This window comes from Rhinatrema bivittatum, chromosome 16 (assembly GCF_901001135.1).
Source record: "Rhinatrema bivittatum chromosome 16, aRhiBiv1.1, whole genome shotgun sequence".
NCBI classification, from domain to species: Eukaryota; Metazoa; Chordata; class Amphibia; order Gymnophiona; family Rhinatrematidae; genus Rhinatrema; species Rhinatrema bivittatum.
The window spans coordinates 30,160,861-30,182,008 of NC_042630.1; the positions used below are offsets into that span (position 1 = coordinate 30,160,861).

At 44.1% G+C, this 21,148-nt stretch overlaps 1 protein-coding gene across 1 annotated transcript; it reads left to right on the forward strand.

Annotated features, from left to right (window-relative positions):
* Positions 1 to 10,199: 10,199 nt before the first annotated feature.
* Positions 10,200 to 18,496, forward strand: ENSA (endosulfine alpha). Its single transcript, XM_029580625.1, has 3 exons — positions 10,200 to 10,375; positions 14,018 to 14,143; positions 14,932 to 18,496. Exons 1-3 carry the CDS (start codon positions 10,316 to 10,318, stop codon positions 15,100 to 15,102), a joined length of 357 nt encoding a protein of 118 aa, XP_029436485.1. The 5' UTR covers positions 10,200 to 10,315; the 3' UTR covers positions 15,103 to 18,496.
* Positions 18,497 to 21,148: the final 2,652 nt, after the last annotated feature.

The window sequence follows — 21,148 nt, forward strand, 5'->3', positions numbered from 1 at the left end:
GGACACTGCCGTGCTATTTCATTCATGGACAGGGGTAGATAACTCGAATCCTAGAGTGCCACCAACAGATCAAGTTTTCTGGATGTCCAGAATGAATTTGCTGTGCGTGCAAACCTATCTCATGCATATTTATTGTGGATATCCTTAAAAAAAACAACCCACAGTCCTGCTAATAGCATTCCAGAACTGGAGTTGCCTACCCCTGGTCTAAGATGACAAGGCAAAAAAGTTGACTGTGGGCAAGAAAGGGTGTTTTATTTTTCAGCCGACAATAACAACCATCATTGTTATTATTAAATTATAATTATTTTAATCTGCAGTAAGGGTATCAGTCAATCAGATGTCTAGATAGCTCGTGTCTGAGCCCCTGAGGATCTCACACCGATCTCTCTATAGCCTGTTTCCGACTTGTATTGATGTTTGAAGCTTCTTCCCTGGCTCTGTAGAACAGTGACTTGAGACCCCCCCGCATGATGACCAACAACACTATCCTCACATCAAAAGGCCACATGACAGGTCTCCTTTTATGAGCATAAGAGGATCTCACATGGATCCATTAATATGTATGTTGCTTCATCTTCACGGGAGAGCCTAGCAGTGCAGTGGGGGAGAAAAAGGGAGCAGCCCAGGAGGCTGAGGGACCTTGGATGGACTGAGGGCAGGAAAACGACCTTCTCTTGCTTTTCTCTCCCCTCCCCCCCCCCCGTGTGCCCTTAACCTCCTACATTAGGAGAGCCAGCTTCAGTAGGGATTCAAAGGCCTGCACGGACCTTTGAAGCACAACTGACCTTTTGGGCTTCAAAGGGCTGGAGGCTGCTTGCCTGGTCTGTGGTCTCGGCTCAGGACCGTCCCCTCCGTTGCCCAAAAGGTTTGAGTGAGAGAGGACGGAGCTGAGATTCAAAGCCTGGGAGGCTTGAATTGCTGAGTAGACAAGCGGGCAAGGCCTGGAAACTGGCATAGACCTTGGGCTCTCTCTAGCTCTGGTCTCCAGCCTCCCTCCCCCTCCCTGCCCCCACTCCCTCCCTTCAGAAGCTCCCAACTCATCCTTAGTATTGATGCTTTCAGGCAGAGCTGCTGGGGATCACCGTATGCCCGGGAAGAGCTGGCACGCTAAACCGCGCTCGGCTTCTCTTACTGCTTTCGCGTGGATAAACCACGAGTCACGTTTATCTCACACTGTTCGTGGAAAACCTGAACGGGCCAAACATGCCCAATAACATGCCGCACCAGGAGGTCCAGGGTTTCGCACCTCACCTGCTATCTTCCCAATGCCACTCCATGGCCTCGGGCCTTGCGAACACGGAAGCCTCTGGGTCGACCCGGGTGGACACGGATCAGTCCAAACGAGAGCAATCCTGTCGTTTGTTCGTGCCTGACACCCCCGCCCCTTCCCTAATCATCGTAAAAGTGTTGTGAAACAGCCGTGATAAGGATCTACCTCATTCTGGGGCACATTTACTAAAGGTTTTCTCCTATTTTGTGTCTATGGGAAAAGTGCTCTTAGTAAATAGGGTCCTTTGCCTCTTTCTCTGATATTCTGAACCCTGAAAAATACCAAAGAGTTTGCGAGTCAGTGTGAGTGTGTGCACGTGCGTATGTTGAATGAGCTCTCTCTGTAGCTGTTTCTTGCTTATATTTCCTTGGGTTGGGACTTTGTTTGTTTGTCTGTGGCGTGGCGTGGCGTGGCGTGGCGTGGCTCGTCTGACCGCTTGGGGAACGCTGAGCCAGCTAGCTTTTCCCAGCCCGGGACTTACCTTCCTGTGATGGAGCAAATGCAGAAATTGATGACACTAGGTACGGTGGCCAAAAGGCTCAGTGTCACCTTGGGTAGACCGGGCCCCGTCCAGGGTCTGTCCCCAGCACAAGCCTGGGAAGATGTTGCCAGTGCTTTGAAATCAGAACTGCACTCTCCTGCAGGCAGGGAAGGCAGGAAGAGGGCCGAAACAGCCTGTCCCAGGTACAGCTGTCATATAGTCCTATATAACAGAGCAGGCTAATCTACCCCATTGCATGCAGGGACTTGTAGTCTCGCCTTTCTTGTCCCAGATGATATGGAGTGGCTTTAGATGTTGGTTTAGATGCACCACGGGCTTTGCCGCGTGTTGTGTCCAGTTGGAAAGGAAGCCCTGGGAACGTCCAGCTCACGGTTTGATGACTTGAGCTCTCAGCCGTGCAGCCTGGTGGCCCAGAGAGCTGCCTTCTACCTCCTCTGGGATCCTGTAAGGTCCCACCTATCTTTGCTATTGTGGGAGTGGCATGGATTCCAGCATGGCATTGCCATCGCCAAGACCTTACCTGCTAACAGACGAGGCGGCATTCCCCTCCACGCCCCCCCCCCCCCCCCCCCCACCACCACCATAATAAAAACCATTCTCTGAGCATCAACCCATTCAGAGCCGGCATATATAACTGCCCTGTGACTTCCAGCTGAGATCCACTGAGCTTACCAGCTCAGAAGCTTTTCTTGGGGACTGTCAAGTAAAACTGGTTGACAAAGATCGGGTAACATCCTCCTGCTGCCTTTTCACCTCAGCTAGATATCATTATACTGGTCCCTGATGCAGCAGTGAATGTGGCCTCGTTCTCGATTCACTACTGTTTGTGTTTACACTGGAAGGAGACTGGAGAGCCAATTCTACATTTTTTAAAAATTTGTAGCATCAATTTCTGTTTACATGAAAACAAAAGGCATGCACTGGGAATCCACCACAATGTAGATGAGAAAAAAAAAAAAAATACTGCAAATCGAAATCCACAATAAGGAGGACATAATCAGGCAATTAAACAGTACATTATAAGGCAAGATAAATTAATTCACAATTGCAATGTAGCTGACCCAGAACCACCAAGAGAAGCAGTTTCACTCCTGGATTGGTAATTTATTTATTTATTTATTGAGTTTTATATACCGTCATTCGGAAAAGCCATCACAACGGTTTACAAAAGCTCAAAATGCAAGATTTTTAACAATTGAGCAAAAAGGGATAACAGGAAGTATATTAAACAAAGGAGCGATATTCAATTGCAAAGATTTAATGTAGGAGTGGGAGTCAGCTCCGGAATTAAGTCTGAGCACAACTGAAAACCAAACCCCCATGTAATCCTGGAGCCATTCTCCGGGTATGAACCGAATAGGACGTGCTGGATTCACTGATGACACCTGCCACAGAAATTTAAAAAAAACCAAAAAAAACCCCACATCCTAAGCATTGGATTCCAATTTCCCAGTGCAGTAGCCTAAGATACGGAAGAACTTTGGCCCTGCAAACGCTGGAGCTGAGCTGAGCTGAGGGTCACAGTTGACAGGGTTTCCCTTGTTTATGCGCACACTTTAATCATGAGAGCTGAGAGAACAATCGAAAAATATATATATATATATGAAAACTAATCAAGAATCTGCCCTAATGAATTTAAACGTGAAGCACCCTAGGCTCCCTGGGAACACTTAGTGGCTGAAATTAGGGCTCATGACTGCAGGTTCCGGCTCCGGTTCTGAATGATCCGGCAGCCCTAAGGGGGGGCTACCTGTGCAGCCCCGAGTCTGGCCACTGGGTGTCTTAAGGTGCCAAGAGACGGCCGGCACTATCCTCCCCATTCCTGACCTGCCCCCAGGAGCAGGCCGCACGGTCTTCATCAACTTCATGCTAATTCTGTCCAAAAAGATTTTATTTCATTTGGATTTTCTCTCTTAATTTATTTTTTACAAGCGTTTTGAATAAAAGGTGCACAGTTTCCCCTTCTCTCCTCAGAGCTGTTCTGTGGCATAAAAGAGCTGGAGACCTGCAAGCAAGGAAAGCCAGCTCTGCCCCCCCCCCCCCCCCTACTGCTGGCTGAATAATCAATCATTCTCAATTTGCTTTTAACTAGGAATCAACATCTGGGGGGAGTCTCCTGGAAGGGCAGGTCCTGCACTTACCACACTGCGCTGTTCCTGTCGCTCCAACCAGAAGGGAGTCGCGAAAAAAGGTTTCAAGTATCCCAAGAAGTAGCAGAGTCTAGGAAAAGTGGTCGGGGGTTCTTTATTTTTTGATTTTTCAATGGGTTATAGATGTATTTTCCAGAACATTCTTGATTGCGAGCAAAATGAAGTGTAAAATAAAAGCAAGGATGCTTAATTTATTTCCTGTGCATAGAGGCTGTGAACATGTCATAGAAGCAGTGCATTGCTATATAGAAATATATAACTTGAATGTTCTTCTTTGAGTGTGCTAAATATCCAAAGTCCTTTCGCCTGTGTAAAACCAAACCAAAAAAGAAAGGAAACGTTACCATGTACATTTTATACCAAAGGTTTCTCTGATCCCTCATCCTGTGCCTGTTTGTTTGTGGTGACATCGCACAAGAAATAAAGTTTCTTTATGGAAACGCTTTGAGGTGATGTGTCCCGGCTTGGTAATGTGCCCATGCAGAAGGGGTTGGGGGTTGGAGGGGAATCAGCTCTGTGGCTGGTTTGGGGTTTCTGGTTTCTTTTTTTAGGCCAGACTAATCCAGTCCAAGTTTTTATTTCTACAGGCACTGTTCCAAAATCTGCAAGGTGGCCTTTGCATGGAGATGTGGGGCCTACTTGGAAATCAGAACTACATTTCCCTGCGTGCCTTGGCAGGTTCGACTGGAGCTGACTGGTCGCCCCAGTTACAGTCCTGACCATTTCACGCTCTTTGATCTGAACACGCTCTTCTTCCCTTTGCTGTATGGCTGATTTCCTTTGCGTGGCGGCACAGGACTCTCTAACAGTTCCCCTTGTTTGCACAGGTACAGCCAAGCAGAATATAGTACCGGGACAAGGGGATGGCGCCAGTCACCCGGCTCCCCATAGACCCGGTGTTACAGGTCATTGAACTCACAAGATTCAGCCGAAATGCAACCCCTTGGGCAAAATGCAATGTTGTCATTTAAACCCATAGTTGAGGATCAGAAGTAAAGCAACTGGGGAGGGGGAGGGGGGTTCTGAGAGAGCTAGAGGCTGAAATGGGTGAGTCTGAAATATCACCTTTATAAAATTAAAGCTGTAAAAAAGCAGCACATTTTTTTTGAGTTTTGAAGTCCTGACTGCTTCTGAGAGGGAAAGTTTCGTGCAAATTTTGCAATAATGTTAATGTACGGAGCCACTTGTGCCCGCTCCGAACTGGATCCCTCTGCAACAGTGACATCTACTGGTGCACAAGGGTCTTCATGGCTTTGTACGGTCAATTTCTCCCTGATGAACTCCCGGGGTCCTCTCACCCACCTCTACAAGGGCAGACTGGCCATTCATGCAATAGGGCAGTGCCCGAGGGGCCCTAGCGCCCACAGCACTCTCCCCAGATCACAGTTAGTCCTGCCCCCTACTCATCTCCTCTTATTCCCTTTTCCGCTCCTTAACTGAATGCAAAAAACATGGTTTCACAAGGATCTTCAGCTTTGGATTTTGTGCAGGTTATACATTTTTTAAATAAGTAAATCACATTATTCAATTTGTCTCTGCCACACATTTTTTTTTCTGGAAGCAAAATGCCAGCTGAAGGTACCAAAATCTGTCAAAGCCCTTTACAGGAAGCAACATTGGTAAGTTGGAAGAATGCAAATTCCTTTGATTTTTCTGGAGAATGCCTATGAATTCCCCGCACCCTTGTGCGCAGCAACAGCATGGGAGCCTGGATGTCCTGCAGGCCGTTCTACTTGGGCAGCGAAGCACATAGATGACACACTGGTATCCTGGATCCAATGGGCCCTTCACACAGCTCGCTGCCCCTCAGCTTCTCAGACTTTTGACATGCAGCATGTGAAATTATTTCTTTACTTTTATAAAACCACCCAGCCAACTAGAGGCTCTGGGGGAATACAGGGCAAGCCACATACAACACAATCAATAAAAGATTAAAATATAAAGCATAGTTACGTATTATTCTATTTATTTTCTACCAGTTTGAAATCCTTACCCTAAATTTTTGATGTTTATCTGTTGCTGTTCTGTGTTTCTTGTAAAGGATACGGACTCCTAGTGGCCATCCATTCTGTTATATGTAAACCGGTACAATGTGTAAACGGCTATCGGTATATAAAAATGTTAAAATAAAATAAATAAATATGCAACATGCGCAGAAAAATAGAGAAAATGTTCTGGAACATCCCAAGGTGGGACTAATGCACCAAAAAAAAAAAAAAGGTCTGGCCTTCTTCAGAGAAAGCTGAGTTAGCGAATTTGGGAAATCCCATCTCACAGAAGAAAGATTCTCTTTGTACTACTGGGCCAAAGCCATGAATAATCTAAGCCAGGGGCTCACAGTGAGCTGCCATACAGGGCTGGTTTTTCAGGGTGAATAACCTACGTCAAGCAGTCTTGTTCTTAGACCACCTGTGTACACATAATGTCTAAACGCGTAAGTCTTGTGGGTATCCTGAAACCCAGCCCCATCCGAGGCCCTCATTGAGAACCCCTGTTTTAAAATGGAAATCCCCCTCCTTCTCTGATAAAAGCTGGCATAGCAGAGCTCATGCTAAGTAACAGGCCGATACAGTACAGTGCGCTCCAATGGAGCGCACTGTTAGCCTGCTCTTGGACGCGCGTTTTCCCCTACCCCTTATTCAGTAAGGGAAGGAAAACGTGCGTCCAACCCGCAGCACCTAATAGCACCCTAAACATGCAAATGCATGTTGATGGCCCTATTAGGTATGCGTGCGGGATACAGTAAGTAAAATGTGCGGCCAAGCCGCACATTTTACTCTAAGAAATTAGCGCCTACCCAAACGCAGGCGCTAGTTTCTGCCAGCACAGGGAAAGTGCACAGAAAAGCAGTAAAAACTGCTTTTCTGTGCACCCTCCGACTTAATATCATAGCGATATTAAGTCGGAGGTCCCGAAGGGTAAAAAAAAGTTTAAAAAAATGAAGAAAAAATTTAAAATGGGCCGGTGGATGTTGGGCCGAAAACCAGACGCTCAATTTTGCCGGCGTCCGGTTTCCAAATCCATGGCTATCAGCAGGCTCGAGAACCGATGCCGGCAAAATTGAGTATCGGCTGTCAAACCTGCTGACAACGCCGCTCCTGTCCAAAAAGAGGCGCTAGGGATGCACTAGTGTCCCTAGCGCCTCTTTTTACCGCCAGGCCTAATTTAAATATTTTTTTTTACTGTATCGCGCACACAGGAGAGCGTTTTTTACTGTATCGGCCCGTAAGTAAGGGACGTGAGGGATTAATTATTGATAAAGGTTTGTGCTACTTTAGGCATTAAATCCATGTATTTGATGACTTTTCCTTGGAAAATGAAAGAATTAAAGCATGTTGGGGACCAACACAGAGGACAGTGGTAAGAGAGCTGAAAGACTGGCTAAGGGTAAGAGAGAAGAACTGGTGTTGGTTTAAGTGTGAGAACTTGTATGCACATTTAGCCAGAACAACAGAAGACCAAATAGGAAAGACAACAAAACTGCCTGGGATAACCTGTATAGCTGACAGCTGAGAGATATCCGTAAGTAGAGCAGTGTTGGAAGGGCAGACTAGGTGGGCCAACTGGTCTTTCATCTCCTACTATGTTTGTGTTACTATGGTGGCAGGTCCAACCTTTTGGAATTTGTTACCTGATGAATTACAATCTTAAGTATATATAAAATCATTCAGGAAAAAGGTAAAGGGATTTATGTATAAACTGGAGTATAAGAACATAAGAACTGCTATGCTGGCTCAGACCAAGGTCCATCAAGCCCAGCATCCTGTCTCTGACAGTAGTCATTCCAGGTCGCAAGTACCTAGCAGATTCCATAAATCAGATCTAATTCCTGTTTCTTACTTTTAGGGACAGCAAATAGCTTTCTGTGGTTCAATGTTTTTTTTATTAAAAGAACAAATATACAACAGTTGACATACCGCTGAATCTAAGGCATATCAAACAAAGCAAACACATACTGCAAATAGCTTTCTTTAATCTACCTGGCTAATAATGTGCTATGGACTTTTCCTCCAGGAACTTGTCCAAACCTCTTTTAAACCTCGCTATGCTCGTCACCTTGATGGTGTCCTCTAGCAACAGGTTCCATAGCTTGATAGTGCGCTGAATATATCTGTTTTGAACCTGCTGGTTGATAGTTTTTATAAACATCTATCATGTCCCCTCTCAGCCTTATCTCTTCCCCAAGCAGAAAAGCCCCAACCTGCGTAACCTCTCAGCATAGATGTTCTATCTGTGACCCGACTTAACCAGAAGATACATTTATTATTTATTTATAAAATTCTTCTAACCTGCATATTCCATGTGTTGCTTCACAATGGCTTATAACATACCTGCATAATATATTTTAAACAATTGCAAATTCATAGAAAGGGAGAGAGAAAAATACTCAAAAGAGAAAAGGACCCCCATTACTGAAATGTTGTTCATAAAAGTACATTTTAAGCGCTTTCTCGAAGGATTTTAAAGACGATACCGTTCATATAGTTTCAGGCAAAGAGTTCCATAGTCGTGGCCCTGCCACTGAGAAAGCTCCGTTTCTTGGGATTTTGAACCTAGCAATTTTGACAGTAACAAATTTTTATTTGCAGTAGAGTAGAGATTTGGTAGCAGTTTTTGTAATTTGTTAAAGTTCAGTGTAATTTGTTTTAAATTGTGTATGTTTACTTTGTTCCTTGCCTATGATTAAAAATAGGTGGGTTAGAAATAATTTAATTAAATAAATAATCATGATCTTATTCTGAGATTCACTCATGGGTCAGACTCCGATTTATAAACCCAGACAATAAGAGGCTAGGGAAACACAGAAAACGCCTCAAATATTTGCAATAAACCCTTCCTGTGGGTACAGACCCAGAATAAGAGATTGGGACTGTGACTCTTCTGTCCATCTCCAGTTTAACATTCTCATTCAATAGCACCAAAGACAGGCAATACGGTAAGAATCAAAACTAGATCGGACATGCCAGGATATGGGGTGAAAGGGGGTAGACTCAGGAGTAATCTAAGGAAATGTTTCTTTACAGAGAGGGTGGTGGATGCATGGAACAGCTTCCAAGTGGAGGTGGTGGAGACAAGGACAGTGTCTGAATTCAAGAAAGCATGGGATAGGCACAGGGATCTCTGAAGGAGTGGGAGGAATTATAGAGCTGAATAGTTGATGTGGAAGGGCAGACTACATAGGCTGAATGGTTTATGTTTCTAAATATATTAGTAACATACCTAGGAACTCTCAGGATTTCACCCTGAGACTCAGGGAATTTGCATCAGTTGCAGGGTCTCAGGGGAAACACTAGAAATCTCAGGGCCTCTCTATATACCGCTCAGCTTCTCCACTTCTTCAGTAAGCCTGCAGAGAACAGAAGTGGAGTGACTCTGGAGGAGACATTACTAGTGTAGCCCCTGACTCCCCTATTCACTCTCATCATCCATCACTGAGACTAGCAGTGTAGGATTCTGAGCATGTGGGGAGAAACTAGAGAAGGGCTGAACACACACAAAGTCTGCAGCTGTGATTCCAAGACCTGGGACTGACTCAGCTAAGGGAAGAGTGAGGAAGCATGAAGCTTGGCCGTAAGTAGGATGGGCACTGCTCGCAGCCCACTAAATCTCTACTCCTCTGCCGCGAGCGGGATAGGCTCCACTCACCGCCCCACATGGCTGCTCTTTAGCACCCCCTAAGGGTCGGAACCCCCCGAGGCAACTCCCTAGTTCGGCTAATGGGATGCACCGGCCCTGGTGGGATCGTCACCTGACGGCGGACAGGTGATGGTGGTGAGTGGAAGAAAGAGAGAGAAAATGTGGGGGTGGAAAAGAGAAAGCTGGGGGTGGGGAGAGTGGAAGAGAGAAAGCTAATATATAGTATTCCATTGCTTCCCCCCTGCTCTACCCTCCATCTGCTAATCAATAGCAATCTCAGAGTGACCACAACTCAAAAGTTCCCAGATATGATTAATAATAATAATAATAATTATAATGTAGTAATATCTTCTATGCATTATTTTGCTATAATAGCCTTGTGATGCTACCGCTTTAATTCAACTTGCTTTTGAAAGGGCCACGCTGATTGGTTCCTTCAACTTCTCGTCATGCCCTCGCATGAACTTCCCTTACGATTGGCCTGTTGGGGTGTCAATCTTTCCGATCTCTCCCGCCCACTCTGCTCCAGTGCGTCCCCGCCCGCCGACCAACGCGATTCGTCAGCGAAGATGTCATTTCCCGCCCCCTCAGCGTCCGCGGAAGCTCACTGGCTGAGAGGGATGCCAGTCTTACGGGCGTGATGTCACGGCTGCCCTGCGCCATCTTGGAGAAGCGAGCGTTAAAGTGACTTGAGAGAGCGGGAGCGGGTGGCTCGCGGTTGTCTCTCTGACCTTCTTTGCCGCTCTCCTGGAGATGTCGACCGAGAAGGAAGGAGCTGAGACGCGCGTGGAGGAGACCGGAGAAGAGAAGCAGGTGACAGGGGAGGGCGTCTTCGGTTCTATGCAGCGCATTTCGCCCTTCCTTCTCCTGTCTGTAGCCATACTTCTATTCAATTTCTCTTCGATTATTTTTATTTTATTCGAATTAATTTTCATTTCACTCTTAACGGCCCCAAAGGTCTAAAGGGAAGTCCCACCCCTACCCCTCCTCTGAGCGCCACTGATTGGTCATCACCCTCGTCAGTTCAGCCAGTGCGCTTCCCTGCTGGTTGCCCAGAACGTCGGTCTTGATCGTTGCTGGCCTTCTGATTGGCTGACGTCCGTTCGACACCTCGCTTTGGCTGGCTGGAGTTTCCGGGGGTGGGCCAACCTGGGATCTCCGTGGAAACAGTGATTAAAAATTGTTTATAGCGCAGGGTCTCCATTCTAGAGTTTGCAGAGCGGATTGGTTAATTCGTTTTGACGTCAGAAGCGCCTTGCGATGAAAGGCACTATGTGATGTCATGGAGATAACAATGGCAAGAGTTTATGAGTTATGACATGTGCTGTCCTCTCTCTAGCCTGTGCACTTGCTCAGGTGGATTAATATTGTTTACATTTCAGGTGGAATCTACTTTCTTCTTCTTTTCCCATAAAATTATTTGGTTTCTTGTCCACACTTGCTGTTAGAGGATTATAAGCAATATAAAAACTTTAAATCTTATAAATAGTTATCAAACGTCCTAGACATAAAAACAAAGATGAAATTCAGTAAATCTTGTGAATCATGTAAAAGGGAGAGGTATGCTAAGGTATTTTCCTTTGCCTATCTGGTTTCATTTTTAGAGAATGCTGATTTACTCTTACAAATAGTACTAGAACTAGGGGATCTGCCAACAGAAAAGTAGCAGATTTAAACTGAAGAAAACATTGTTTTCACCGAATGTATAAAGCTGTGGAGTTTATTGCTGGGAGATGTGGGCATGGCATCTAGTGTAGGCTTGGGTTAAAAAGGGTTTGGACAAGTTCCTGAAGGACAAGTCCACCAGTGATTATTAACCAAGCAGATTCAGTGAAAGCTACCATTTATCCCTGGGAATGGGCAACAAGGAATTGGATCTACTCTTTTGGATAGATCCTATGCTTCTAATAATCCTGTATTAGCCACTATTGGAGACCAGGATGCCGGCTAGGTGGACATTTGATCTGACCCAGCAGGATCTGTTTTTATGAATCTCTCAAACTGACTCATCCAGTTTCCAAGTAAAACAGTCCACTGCATGACAAACAATACATACCCTGCCCTTCCCTGCCCAGGCTTAGCCCAAGTCTGCTTCAGCTTTAAGAGACCAGGATAATTCACTTACCACACTGACTCAGTTTGTCTGCTGAGTCTTTTAGCTAGGATATTCGCCATTGCTTATCCACTAATTAGACAAAACACCATTGTACTGTTTCACTAAACCTGAATGTTACCTGCTTAGAAGTGCCTGATAAAGCAGAATATAAACCAAATAAATAATCAGTTGTCAGGTGTAGGGAGAAAAAGATCCCTTACACCTGACAGGCACCAAACTGGGCATGCAAATCACTTCAGTTGGTGCCCTTCTGCTAAGCCACTCGCGCCTCTATCAACACAAATGCGCTCAGGCTAGCACAGAGGTTAACCCATGGTTGGCCATGCATTTTGGATGTGCCCCAAAACCCCTTATGCAATAAGGGGATTTATTCCCTGATGTAAAAAATAAATGTGCACCCGATGTGCACATTTTTACCCATAAAAAGTAATGCCAGCCCCAGAGCTGGTGATATTAAGTCATAGGAACTAAAAAAAAGGAGCAACATAAAAAAAAAGTCTTGCTGGTGGTCAGGTTAGGGAAATAGATGCTCAATTTATAAGTATCCATTTTCCTAACCGGCATAAGCCACTTCTGGGTGCCTGATGCCATAAATCTGCTAGGGATGCACACTGTATTCCTAGCACATCCTTTTTAGTGCCGTGGCTAACTTTCCTATTGCATTGAACGCCCAAGAGAGGTGAGCATGTGGGTGTTAAAAAAAAAAAAGTGCATCCGGTTTGGACAAACATTTTTCGCGCATTGGTATTGCATTGTCCTGAAAAGGTGCATCATTTAATTAAAGACTGGCATAGTGATTCTACAGTTAGAATGGCACATGGTCAACAGGTATGAGGGGAAGGGGTTAAAATCACAGGCTAAATCCCCACAGTTGATTCTCTTGAGCAAGCTGTATGGTGTTATTTGGCGTAAATGTATATAAATGACCAAACAATATAAAGAGGTGTAGGGGTTAAATAGTAATCAATATGTTTTTAAAAAACAAATCATTTGTTTCTATAATGTCATAATTAAGGAAAGAGATGGTATCAGAAATAGGTATAAGGATTTTAATCCACTGTCTCTTGCCCGCAATGGGCTTCAAAAGTATCAGTATTTAACCACGTTTCAAATCATGTACCATATCAACAAACTATCAAAAAGCTTTATTTGTAAATCTATCAAAACATGTCAAAAAATTTCACAACTACCCCCCAAAATGTTTAGAATCAAAAATAAACTGCAAATGGCTTCTTCCTAATACTTAGTTTAGTAGGTTCAATGGCTTTTCATAAATGAATTATTATCCCAAGGGAACTCCTGAGGGAGGCATGTTTTATGCCACAACATGGGCCATGTTGATTCGGTGACTTTCAAGTAAGAAAAGCCGTTGAACCTACTAAACTAAATATTACTCAGCAGCCATGGAGTTTTGTTTTTTATTCTAAACATTTTGGGGGTAGTTGTGAAATTTTTTGACATGTTTTGATAGATTTACAAATAAAGCTTTTTGATAGTTTTAGATAATTTGTTGGGAAGATGGTACATGATTAAAATCATGGTGTTTAAATACTGATACTGTTTGAAACCATCTCTTTCCTTAATTCTGACATTATAGAAATACATGATTTGTTTTTATATACCTTTATTGGTTATTATTTAATCCCTGTACCTCTTTATATTGTTTAGTCATTTGTCTAGGGAGGTGTTGCTCTCTTATGTTGAATAAATGAATATAACCATTCCTATTTACTTGTTCCACCTCATTCATGATTTTATAAATCCCTGATATATCTCTTTTCAGGAGTCATTTCTTCTCCAAGCTGAAGAGCTCAGCCTCTCTTCATAAGGGAGTCAGTCCATCCCCTTTATCGTTTGTGTTGCCCTTTTCTGTACCTTTTCTAATTCTGTTTTTATATTTTTGTCACCTGGGAAAGTTTAACTTCATATATATGGTTTTGGGGGGGGGGGGGGGGTTGTGTATCACAAGGTGAGCATCAGGAGAAGAGGTAAATTAGTGAGGGTGGTTCTGGGTTAATTTATTCACCTTTGTAGGAGTCGAGAGAATCTTTATTTTTGTAATGGTCACATCAACTGGAAAAGGATATGTTGTGGAATGCTAGTTCTGCCTACCTCTGTAACAAATCTGCCATGGTACAAAGACTTTACAAAACAGCATACAAAAAACCCCAGTGGTCCATCTAGAGTGCTGGAATCAATCCACTGCCTCAGCAGATGTTCTCATCCAGATGTTTGAAAAGTTCAATTACTTATTCAGCTAGAAGTGACTCTCTTAGAGTTTCTTTAGATATGCTGTCTTATGCCTTTCCTTCTCTGTCCTCTCTTCTCTCACCTGTCAGGATTCACAGGAGAAGGAATCTGTTGCCCCAGAGAAGGCAGAAGAGCTAAAATTGAAAGCTAAATATCCCAGTCTGGGACAGAAGCCAGGTGGTTCGGACTTCTTAATGAAGAGACTTCAGAAAGGGGTATTTATCAATTTGTTTCACAGTTGCTGGGAAACTTGACAAGTTTTATTTTTATACACTTTGTTACTTGTTTGGGAGCTAGGAGTTGGAAATGCTGATTACCAATCCCATTTATGCTCTTGAGTGTTTGCATTTCTTTAGCAAGTGTTTTCACCTTCCTTTTGCCAGCGATTCCTGTGTAATAAGAATCTTGCATGCATTCAGCTGTGAAAGATTGTGATTTGTGTAAATGTCATTTTATTTTTTTTATTTTTTGGCTGGGTTTACTGCACTTGTATTAGCCTATACTTAAGGACCTTTGTTTTCAGTGTTTATTTTCCCCAGGTATTTCAGTTTATTATAACAAACAAAAAGGGAGAAAATTCGGTGGTAGTGGAAAAAATGATTTCTCTCTGCTTTTTCTCCTGTTTATTTCATTATAAAAGCTGATAAATTCCTAGGGAAGATAAAATAAAAACTGAAAACAAAGGACTCTACATGTACTGTCATAGGCTTACTGGGTCTAAACCATATGGAAACTTTCTAAAGTAATGTTGTCCTGTTAGTAAATACCTTGTCCAGTAGGCATTCTTGATAGGGTAAAGTAGTGAGAGAGAGGAATTGTGTGATCAGGTTAAAGCAATTAGAACTGCAGCAGGCCTAGCAGGAACTCCTATCTCAGTTATCTGTTCTTTGGTTTGGAGCCAGCGGATAGCAAGCTTTAAAATTCTGTTGGTTAGAAATGTAAGTTGTTTTGACTGGCTGTAAAAGCTGACCTTTGCCCCTTTCTCCGACACCTGTCTTTACAGCAAAAGTACTTTGACTCGGGTGATTACAACATGGCCAAGGCAAAGATGAAGAACAAGCAGCTGCCCAGTGCAGGGCCTGACAAGAACCTGGTGACAGGAGATCATATCCCAACACCGCAGGACCTGCCTCAGCGGAAGTCCTCTCTTGTAACCAGCAAGCTGGCGGGGTAACATGTGCCTCTGCTCCACCAGACAAACCTGCTGAACTTCACTGTATCATAGGGCTGATTGATCCGAATTCACATAGTTATCCAAACACTTACAGTACTTTTTAAATAGGGGGGGGAGGGAAGGGTGGAAAGTGAGAGGCAAAGCTCATCAGATTGTATACTCAGTTCTAGGGGTGTGAAGTTCTTATAATTGATGATCAAAGTATTGGATGCATTCCCTCCTCCCCTGTCCTGCCCCATTTCTACAGTGCTGCTTGGTCTAGTGTGGGAGGGGGAAGGGAAGTGCTTTCATTGCAGCCGGAATGTCTGTCTAGGTACTTTAGAGCGCTTGGTGGGAGGGAAGGCTGTGGAGCCGAGTATAGCAGGTTAAGGCCGTTCTTGAATTAGCTGTGGAACAGGGGCAAAGAGCAAACTTTTATTAGCCTTGCTTGTAGGCCAAGACTCGAAATTAAATGGAGAAAACCCCTCCTTGAGACTCTCGGCAAAAGAGGACAAAATCAACCAACTGCAAAACAGCTGGAGAACAGAGAAAAGTGTGTTTGGGTTAAGTCACCACGGCCCTGGTATTAAAGAATGGAGATTCCCTACCTGCCCCAACCCCCTTGTGGTCTTCTCATGGTATTTTACCAGTTGGGGAAATCTTGCCTTGCCATCCAGAGGGTTAATTCTTTGGGTGTCAAAGTGGAGGCTTCAGTTGTCCCATTCTCTTGTAATGCTGACCTAAGAAGTGATTTGTCTGTAACATGGGAATAAGACTGCAAGCCTCCCTAGGGGGAAAGGGGTTTGTTCTAACCAAATTAAAATCTTTGAAACTACATTTTAAAAAAAGAGTGAACTGGCTGAGGCAAGACCTTTTTTTAAAAATCCCTGTTAGGTAATGGTTTAGGGGTACCTGATGAGCTGTCCCAAGCTAAAGACTATGATTTAGATATATCAAGTGTAGAATTATAGCACTAGTTTGGATTTTGAGGGGGTAGATTAAGCTCTCCATGCAAATAAGTCCATTGCAAAACTGCAAGTCATGGAGGGTACTGTACTAAATTTCAGATTTGCACAAAAGAGAAACCATTCAGTAGAAGCCCCAAAAATCACAGCACCAATAGTGTTTGAGACACTAGGACAAGCGTGGCCAGCTCCGATGAATATGCATGTGCTGCCTCCATTGTATGTACATTTTTCATACATATTCATTGGCGATATCCTGAAAAACTAACTTGTTTGTGGTTCTTGAGGACTGCAGTTGGCCACCCAGCATTAGACTCCTTGTTTAATCTTAACTTTCATGAAAGAGCCAAGAAAGGCAAAACTGAAAGAGGTTGGAACTGCGTATAATGTAAATCTTAAGTGTTTTCTTCCTGCTTCCTACCCCACTCTGTTCTTGACTAGTTGACATGCCAAGATTTCTATCACCCTGGAGCTTATGCTACTGATTGCCCAGCCCACTTCTCGCCTGCACCTGTATTCACTGCAAAAATCTGTAAGGCTGACTCAAGGTACAGGCCGGAGGTGTTAGTCAAAGCAACTGCCGCTGAGCGTTGCCATTCTGACCTTTCCAACCCATGGCCTGGCGTTAAGGCAATGGCTTGCAAAACAGAGCTGCCTCAAGAGGGTAAGTGGAGCTGAGCAATTTTAAGCAGCTCTTGCTCCCCAATTTCCAGGAGCAGCCATGTTAGAAAGAGGGAGCCTAGGCAGCTTCACATGTTTGTGTCATCCTAGCCAGCACAGACTAGTGCAGTGCCGGTGAGGTTATCTATGGCACTGTCCAGGTGTTCTTTTCCCCTAGGCGAAACTGCTTAAGGAATCTCAAGTGGTTTTGTTTGTTTTTGGTTTTTTTTCAAAAATAACGTTTGTTTTGTACAGGATACTCATGGCAAATCAAATGCACTCTTTGAAATTTTACTCTGTGCACACTTGAGTAGACTTTTCAAGAGAGAAAAATATCATTGGCCTACAATCCAAATGCAGACTTTCCTAAAATTCTGTAATTTAAATCAGGACTTAGTTTTGTAATTCACCCAGAGATTTTTGATGCATCTTCACATTCTGCTTTCCAATATGGAAGTGTAGGGGTTAAGGCATAAAAGCAAAGTACAAAACCTGGCCTGTGGTAGAGGGTTGTATTAAGTGGCGATTACCAAGCTGTTCAGAGTTTTGGAAGGTGGCGATGATGCAACCTCCACTAACAGTAATAATGCATACAGGTAGCTTGTTCATTATAGTGGTCCTTAGCTAGAACGGAACCTTTTTCACATGCACACACAAACACCTTGCACAACAGAAAAGGCCCTGTGTAGAATGTACACTTGCAAACACTTTCCAAAGGCATGAAATACTTGTGGCTTCCTAGGACAGTGGTACTGGCCCTTCCTCCCCATCCCCAAGCCATTAAGAATTAAAAGCAACAAAAAAAAGTGTTTTCTAAAACACAGCCACTTTGCAGTGAAGTGTTAAAAGTGCTTCTCAGGTGCCCTGTCTGCTTCTCGTTTAGGTCCAAATCCTTGGAATTAGTGTGCCGCTTCCATCCCCATGCACATGTTATCCCAGTAGGACCTGGAGCACAAATGCTGAGCTATAGGCCAGGAAGTGAGGTATAGATAGGGGACTCAGGATGGTGCTGAAAGTAACTTATCCCTGCATCTCCCCCTGCTCTGCTTCTAAACACTTTTTTAGTCTATCCTTCTCTAAGTGGTGGGAGGGCTTAACTTGCCTGAATGTATTTTTTTTTTTTCCCCAAGCAGTTCAGTTTTTCCTTAAGAGCACAGCTAAAGCTTCCTGGGCATACCTTTACGGGACTGCATATCTGTAAATTGGCAGTAGCCATCCTTTAAGCATGCCGTGTAAATATAGTTAGTGCTTTAGTCTGGTTTTGTCCATCTGCTGATCCTAGAGCTGTCCAGTATGGTTTTTTGGTTTGTTTTTTTTTGTGTATAGCCTACCTGCTTCTCTGTGCCTTCACATAGACAGATGATGCCAAGCACCTTTGATGCCTCACTGAGACACACTCTGGGGTCTTTTCACATAAACCATGCTGTATGTACATTTCTCTGTAAGCAGCTTTTCGTTTCTGACGGGCCAGTTAGCCAAACTCTCATTGGATTCAGCTCGAGGCCTTTTCATGTTCCTCGTTTTTATTTTCAAGGGAGGCAAAAGGGGTTTTGGATGGGTATAGTTGCAGGGTGCGGGAGGGAGGGAGGGGGGACCCAGCTTTGTATGTGTAACTTTTTTAAGCTTTTAATCTTGGCCGCCTACTTTCCAGCCCAGTTGAAAGCAGATCCTGTGAAAGCTGTCTGTACAGTCTCCAATGCTCTGCTCTGTGTCAGCTGTGTTTGTAAATAGATATGACTCATGCGTATATATATAAATATATATATAATTTTTTTTACATCTTCATCTTTTATCTTATAGTTTTGGTATTTTTTTCCCATGGCTTTTGTCAGTATGCACCTGGCTGCATCGTCGACTGAAGCAGCAGGTCAGCACCGATGCCTTTGTGCTAGGGGTATTTAATGAATGTGAATTGGGAGGTGCTTTGCTGTGGGTGTACTATACTGATGCTGGCAGGAGCTCCTTCCCGTGTAGGGCCCAGCAATGGGTACAGGCTTGCCAATACTTGCCACTCCCAGGCTCAGAGGGAGCCATGGCAAGTAGCCAGGTGAGAGCTGCCTGTTCTCTGCTGTTCTGGTCTGCTTCTAAGAAAACAGCAACGATGGGGAAAGTGGGATGGGAAGCCCTGTAGCGAGGAGAGTAACTTAAGAAGGAAGAGGTGGGGAGAGGAGAAGGAGTGGGGAATTTCCAGGAGTTTTGAATTTAGAAAATGTTCTCATTTGCATACAAATTCCCAGATAATGTTGTTCAAATTTTCTGATGCCCTGAATAGATTTGTGAGCTGAGCCTGATGCGGTTTCTCAGTTGCACTGAAATTTGACTGGGGAAGGGAACTGGTGGAATGTGCTTTTCAAAGGACCCTTCGCCTTTCCCAAGCCTGTTCAGTTTGCTTTACAAATCCTCAGGTGCCTGGCCTGATATGTGTGCAACGTGCCATCACCTCTTTAGAGGGCGTATAACCTACATGCGTGCAACGCTGGGCTGTGTGTGCTCTTCCATGCAGGTGGCCCCGGCCTGTTCTAATACAGCCACTTTACATGCAGACATAAATGGCTTTACCAGTGACCTCTCCCAATTTTTCTACTGAAGCACATTCAAAGCTTGGAATGACTAAACTTCTTTATTACTGCATTGGCATCGTTTGTTACTAACAAATTGTGTCAAACAGTGAAAGGTCAGAAGTGGACAGTTTTTCCACTGAAAGATAAGTAGGGGGCACCCCATGTCCGTCTCTGGGAGCAAGTGAAATCCATTATATTCTGAAGGCTTGTGAATGTAAGCGGATCCGCTTGCCAGCTGGAGGGGCTTCTGCTGAAGCAGGGGAGGGGTGAGAGATAGGGAATGATATGCTCCCATTGCTGTGGGGCTGACATAAACCTAAGTTAATCCCAGCATCACCTGTCTGGTTTGTTTGTTTTTTTTTCCAATTTTGGAATGATTTACAGATGTGCTAGGCAGGACTAGCACGTGAAGCACTGGAAGCCGCACGATGGTCATGAGCAACTCGACAGGATGGGGGCTGAAGTAGTGAGGCTGTTTTCTGTGTAATGGGTCTGACTTTTCCTTCTAGGAATGTACCTTTAAGGGTGAGAAGCATGACTAATCTGGCCATGCCTTACGCCTTGGTGTTGGCCTGGTGCTGGTGGAGAAGCTTCTGCGTATTAATGGTTTATGTACTCCACCTATTGAAAAGCCAAGAGTTTTAAGGTGGCCAGAATGGAAATTAAGAGAAGTCGGTGAAACTTGTTTTGTGTGTTGTCCAAACGCTGAACTCAGCATTTACATTTTTTTTTTACAGAAGATGTGCTGTTTTTGTAAAAAGGAGCTTTTGGAAATTACCATGCCCTCAACCAACCCTTTGGCTTCTGTGAGCTGAACCCTCTATGTACCCATCACAGAAGCAGCGAAACCTCCTTTGCTGCCATATTGATGGCTCTTACCATCCTCTGTTAATTCTCTGCCACCTCCCCTTCCCCCATGGCTTAGAAAACTCCATCTGTCTGCCCCCGAGTGAAATATTTCTAGGGCTAGTAACTATCTGTTGTGGTAAAAGGCAAGCACATGCTCATCCGTTTCGCAGTAGTCAATGGACCTATCTGAACTTTCAGGTGAGCTGTGCCGCCAAAAGGTGAAACTTAACAGCTGCTGCCTTCTGGACTGCTAAGACTTCTCTTTGGCTTGTATGTTTACAGACCTGGCCTCGATTAAACCATGTTGAGCTGCAAATGGGTTTAGCGAGAAGAGTGAGCAGAAAGGGGGGGATTTTATCTGTCGCTGCTGGTGCAGGCTGGGAAGAAAGAATAAACCTAAACTTACCACAAACTATTGTAGACTTTTTTATTTCTTCTCTAGTGTGTAGTAGGACAATGAATGTGCTTTAGCACTGCTTATCTGTTTTTTCTAATTACAGTGTCAGCTTAATTCCAGCTCCTGGGTGTGTTTACAAATTGCAGTTCTACCTTGGTTCAGTAGTAGAACCCATTCTGTAGTACAGATGCACTGTGTATAATTTGGAGGAGGAGAAGAGAGAATATTTTTGTAAGTAATGATTTATTTCAACATCAAAGGAATAAACACATCCTTGGCCAGAAGTGGAGCAAGCTGATGATTCTTCAGCAACGCTCCTTGCCTCATGCACTAAAGCACTTAGCCGGTTGCCTGGTGAGCTTTTGTAATTTTTGGTGGTTATACGTCAAAATTGAAAGTCCTAGCCCGATCTTGTGTTGCGTAAAATGAAATTATTGATGGTGCTGGGTGTTTGGGTTTCCATTTGCATAAGAAATTGCCATTCTGGGTCAGACAAAGGGGCCATCAAGCCCAGCATCCTGTTTCCAATAGTGGCCAATCCAGGCTACAAGTACCCAAACATTAAATAGATGCCATGCTTCTAAAGCCAGCAACAAGCAGTGACTATTCTCTGTCAGCTTGATTAATAGCAATTA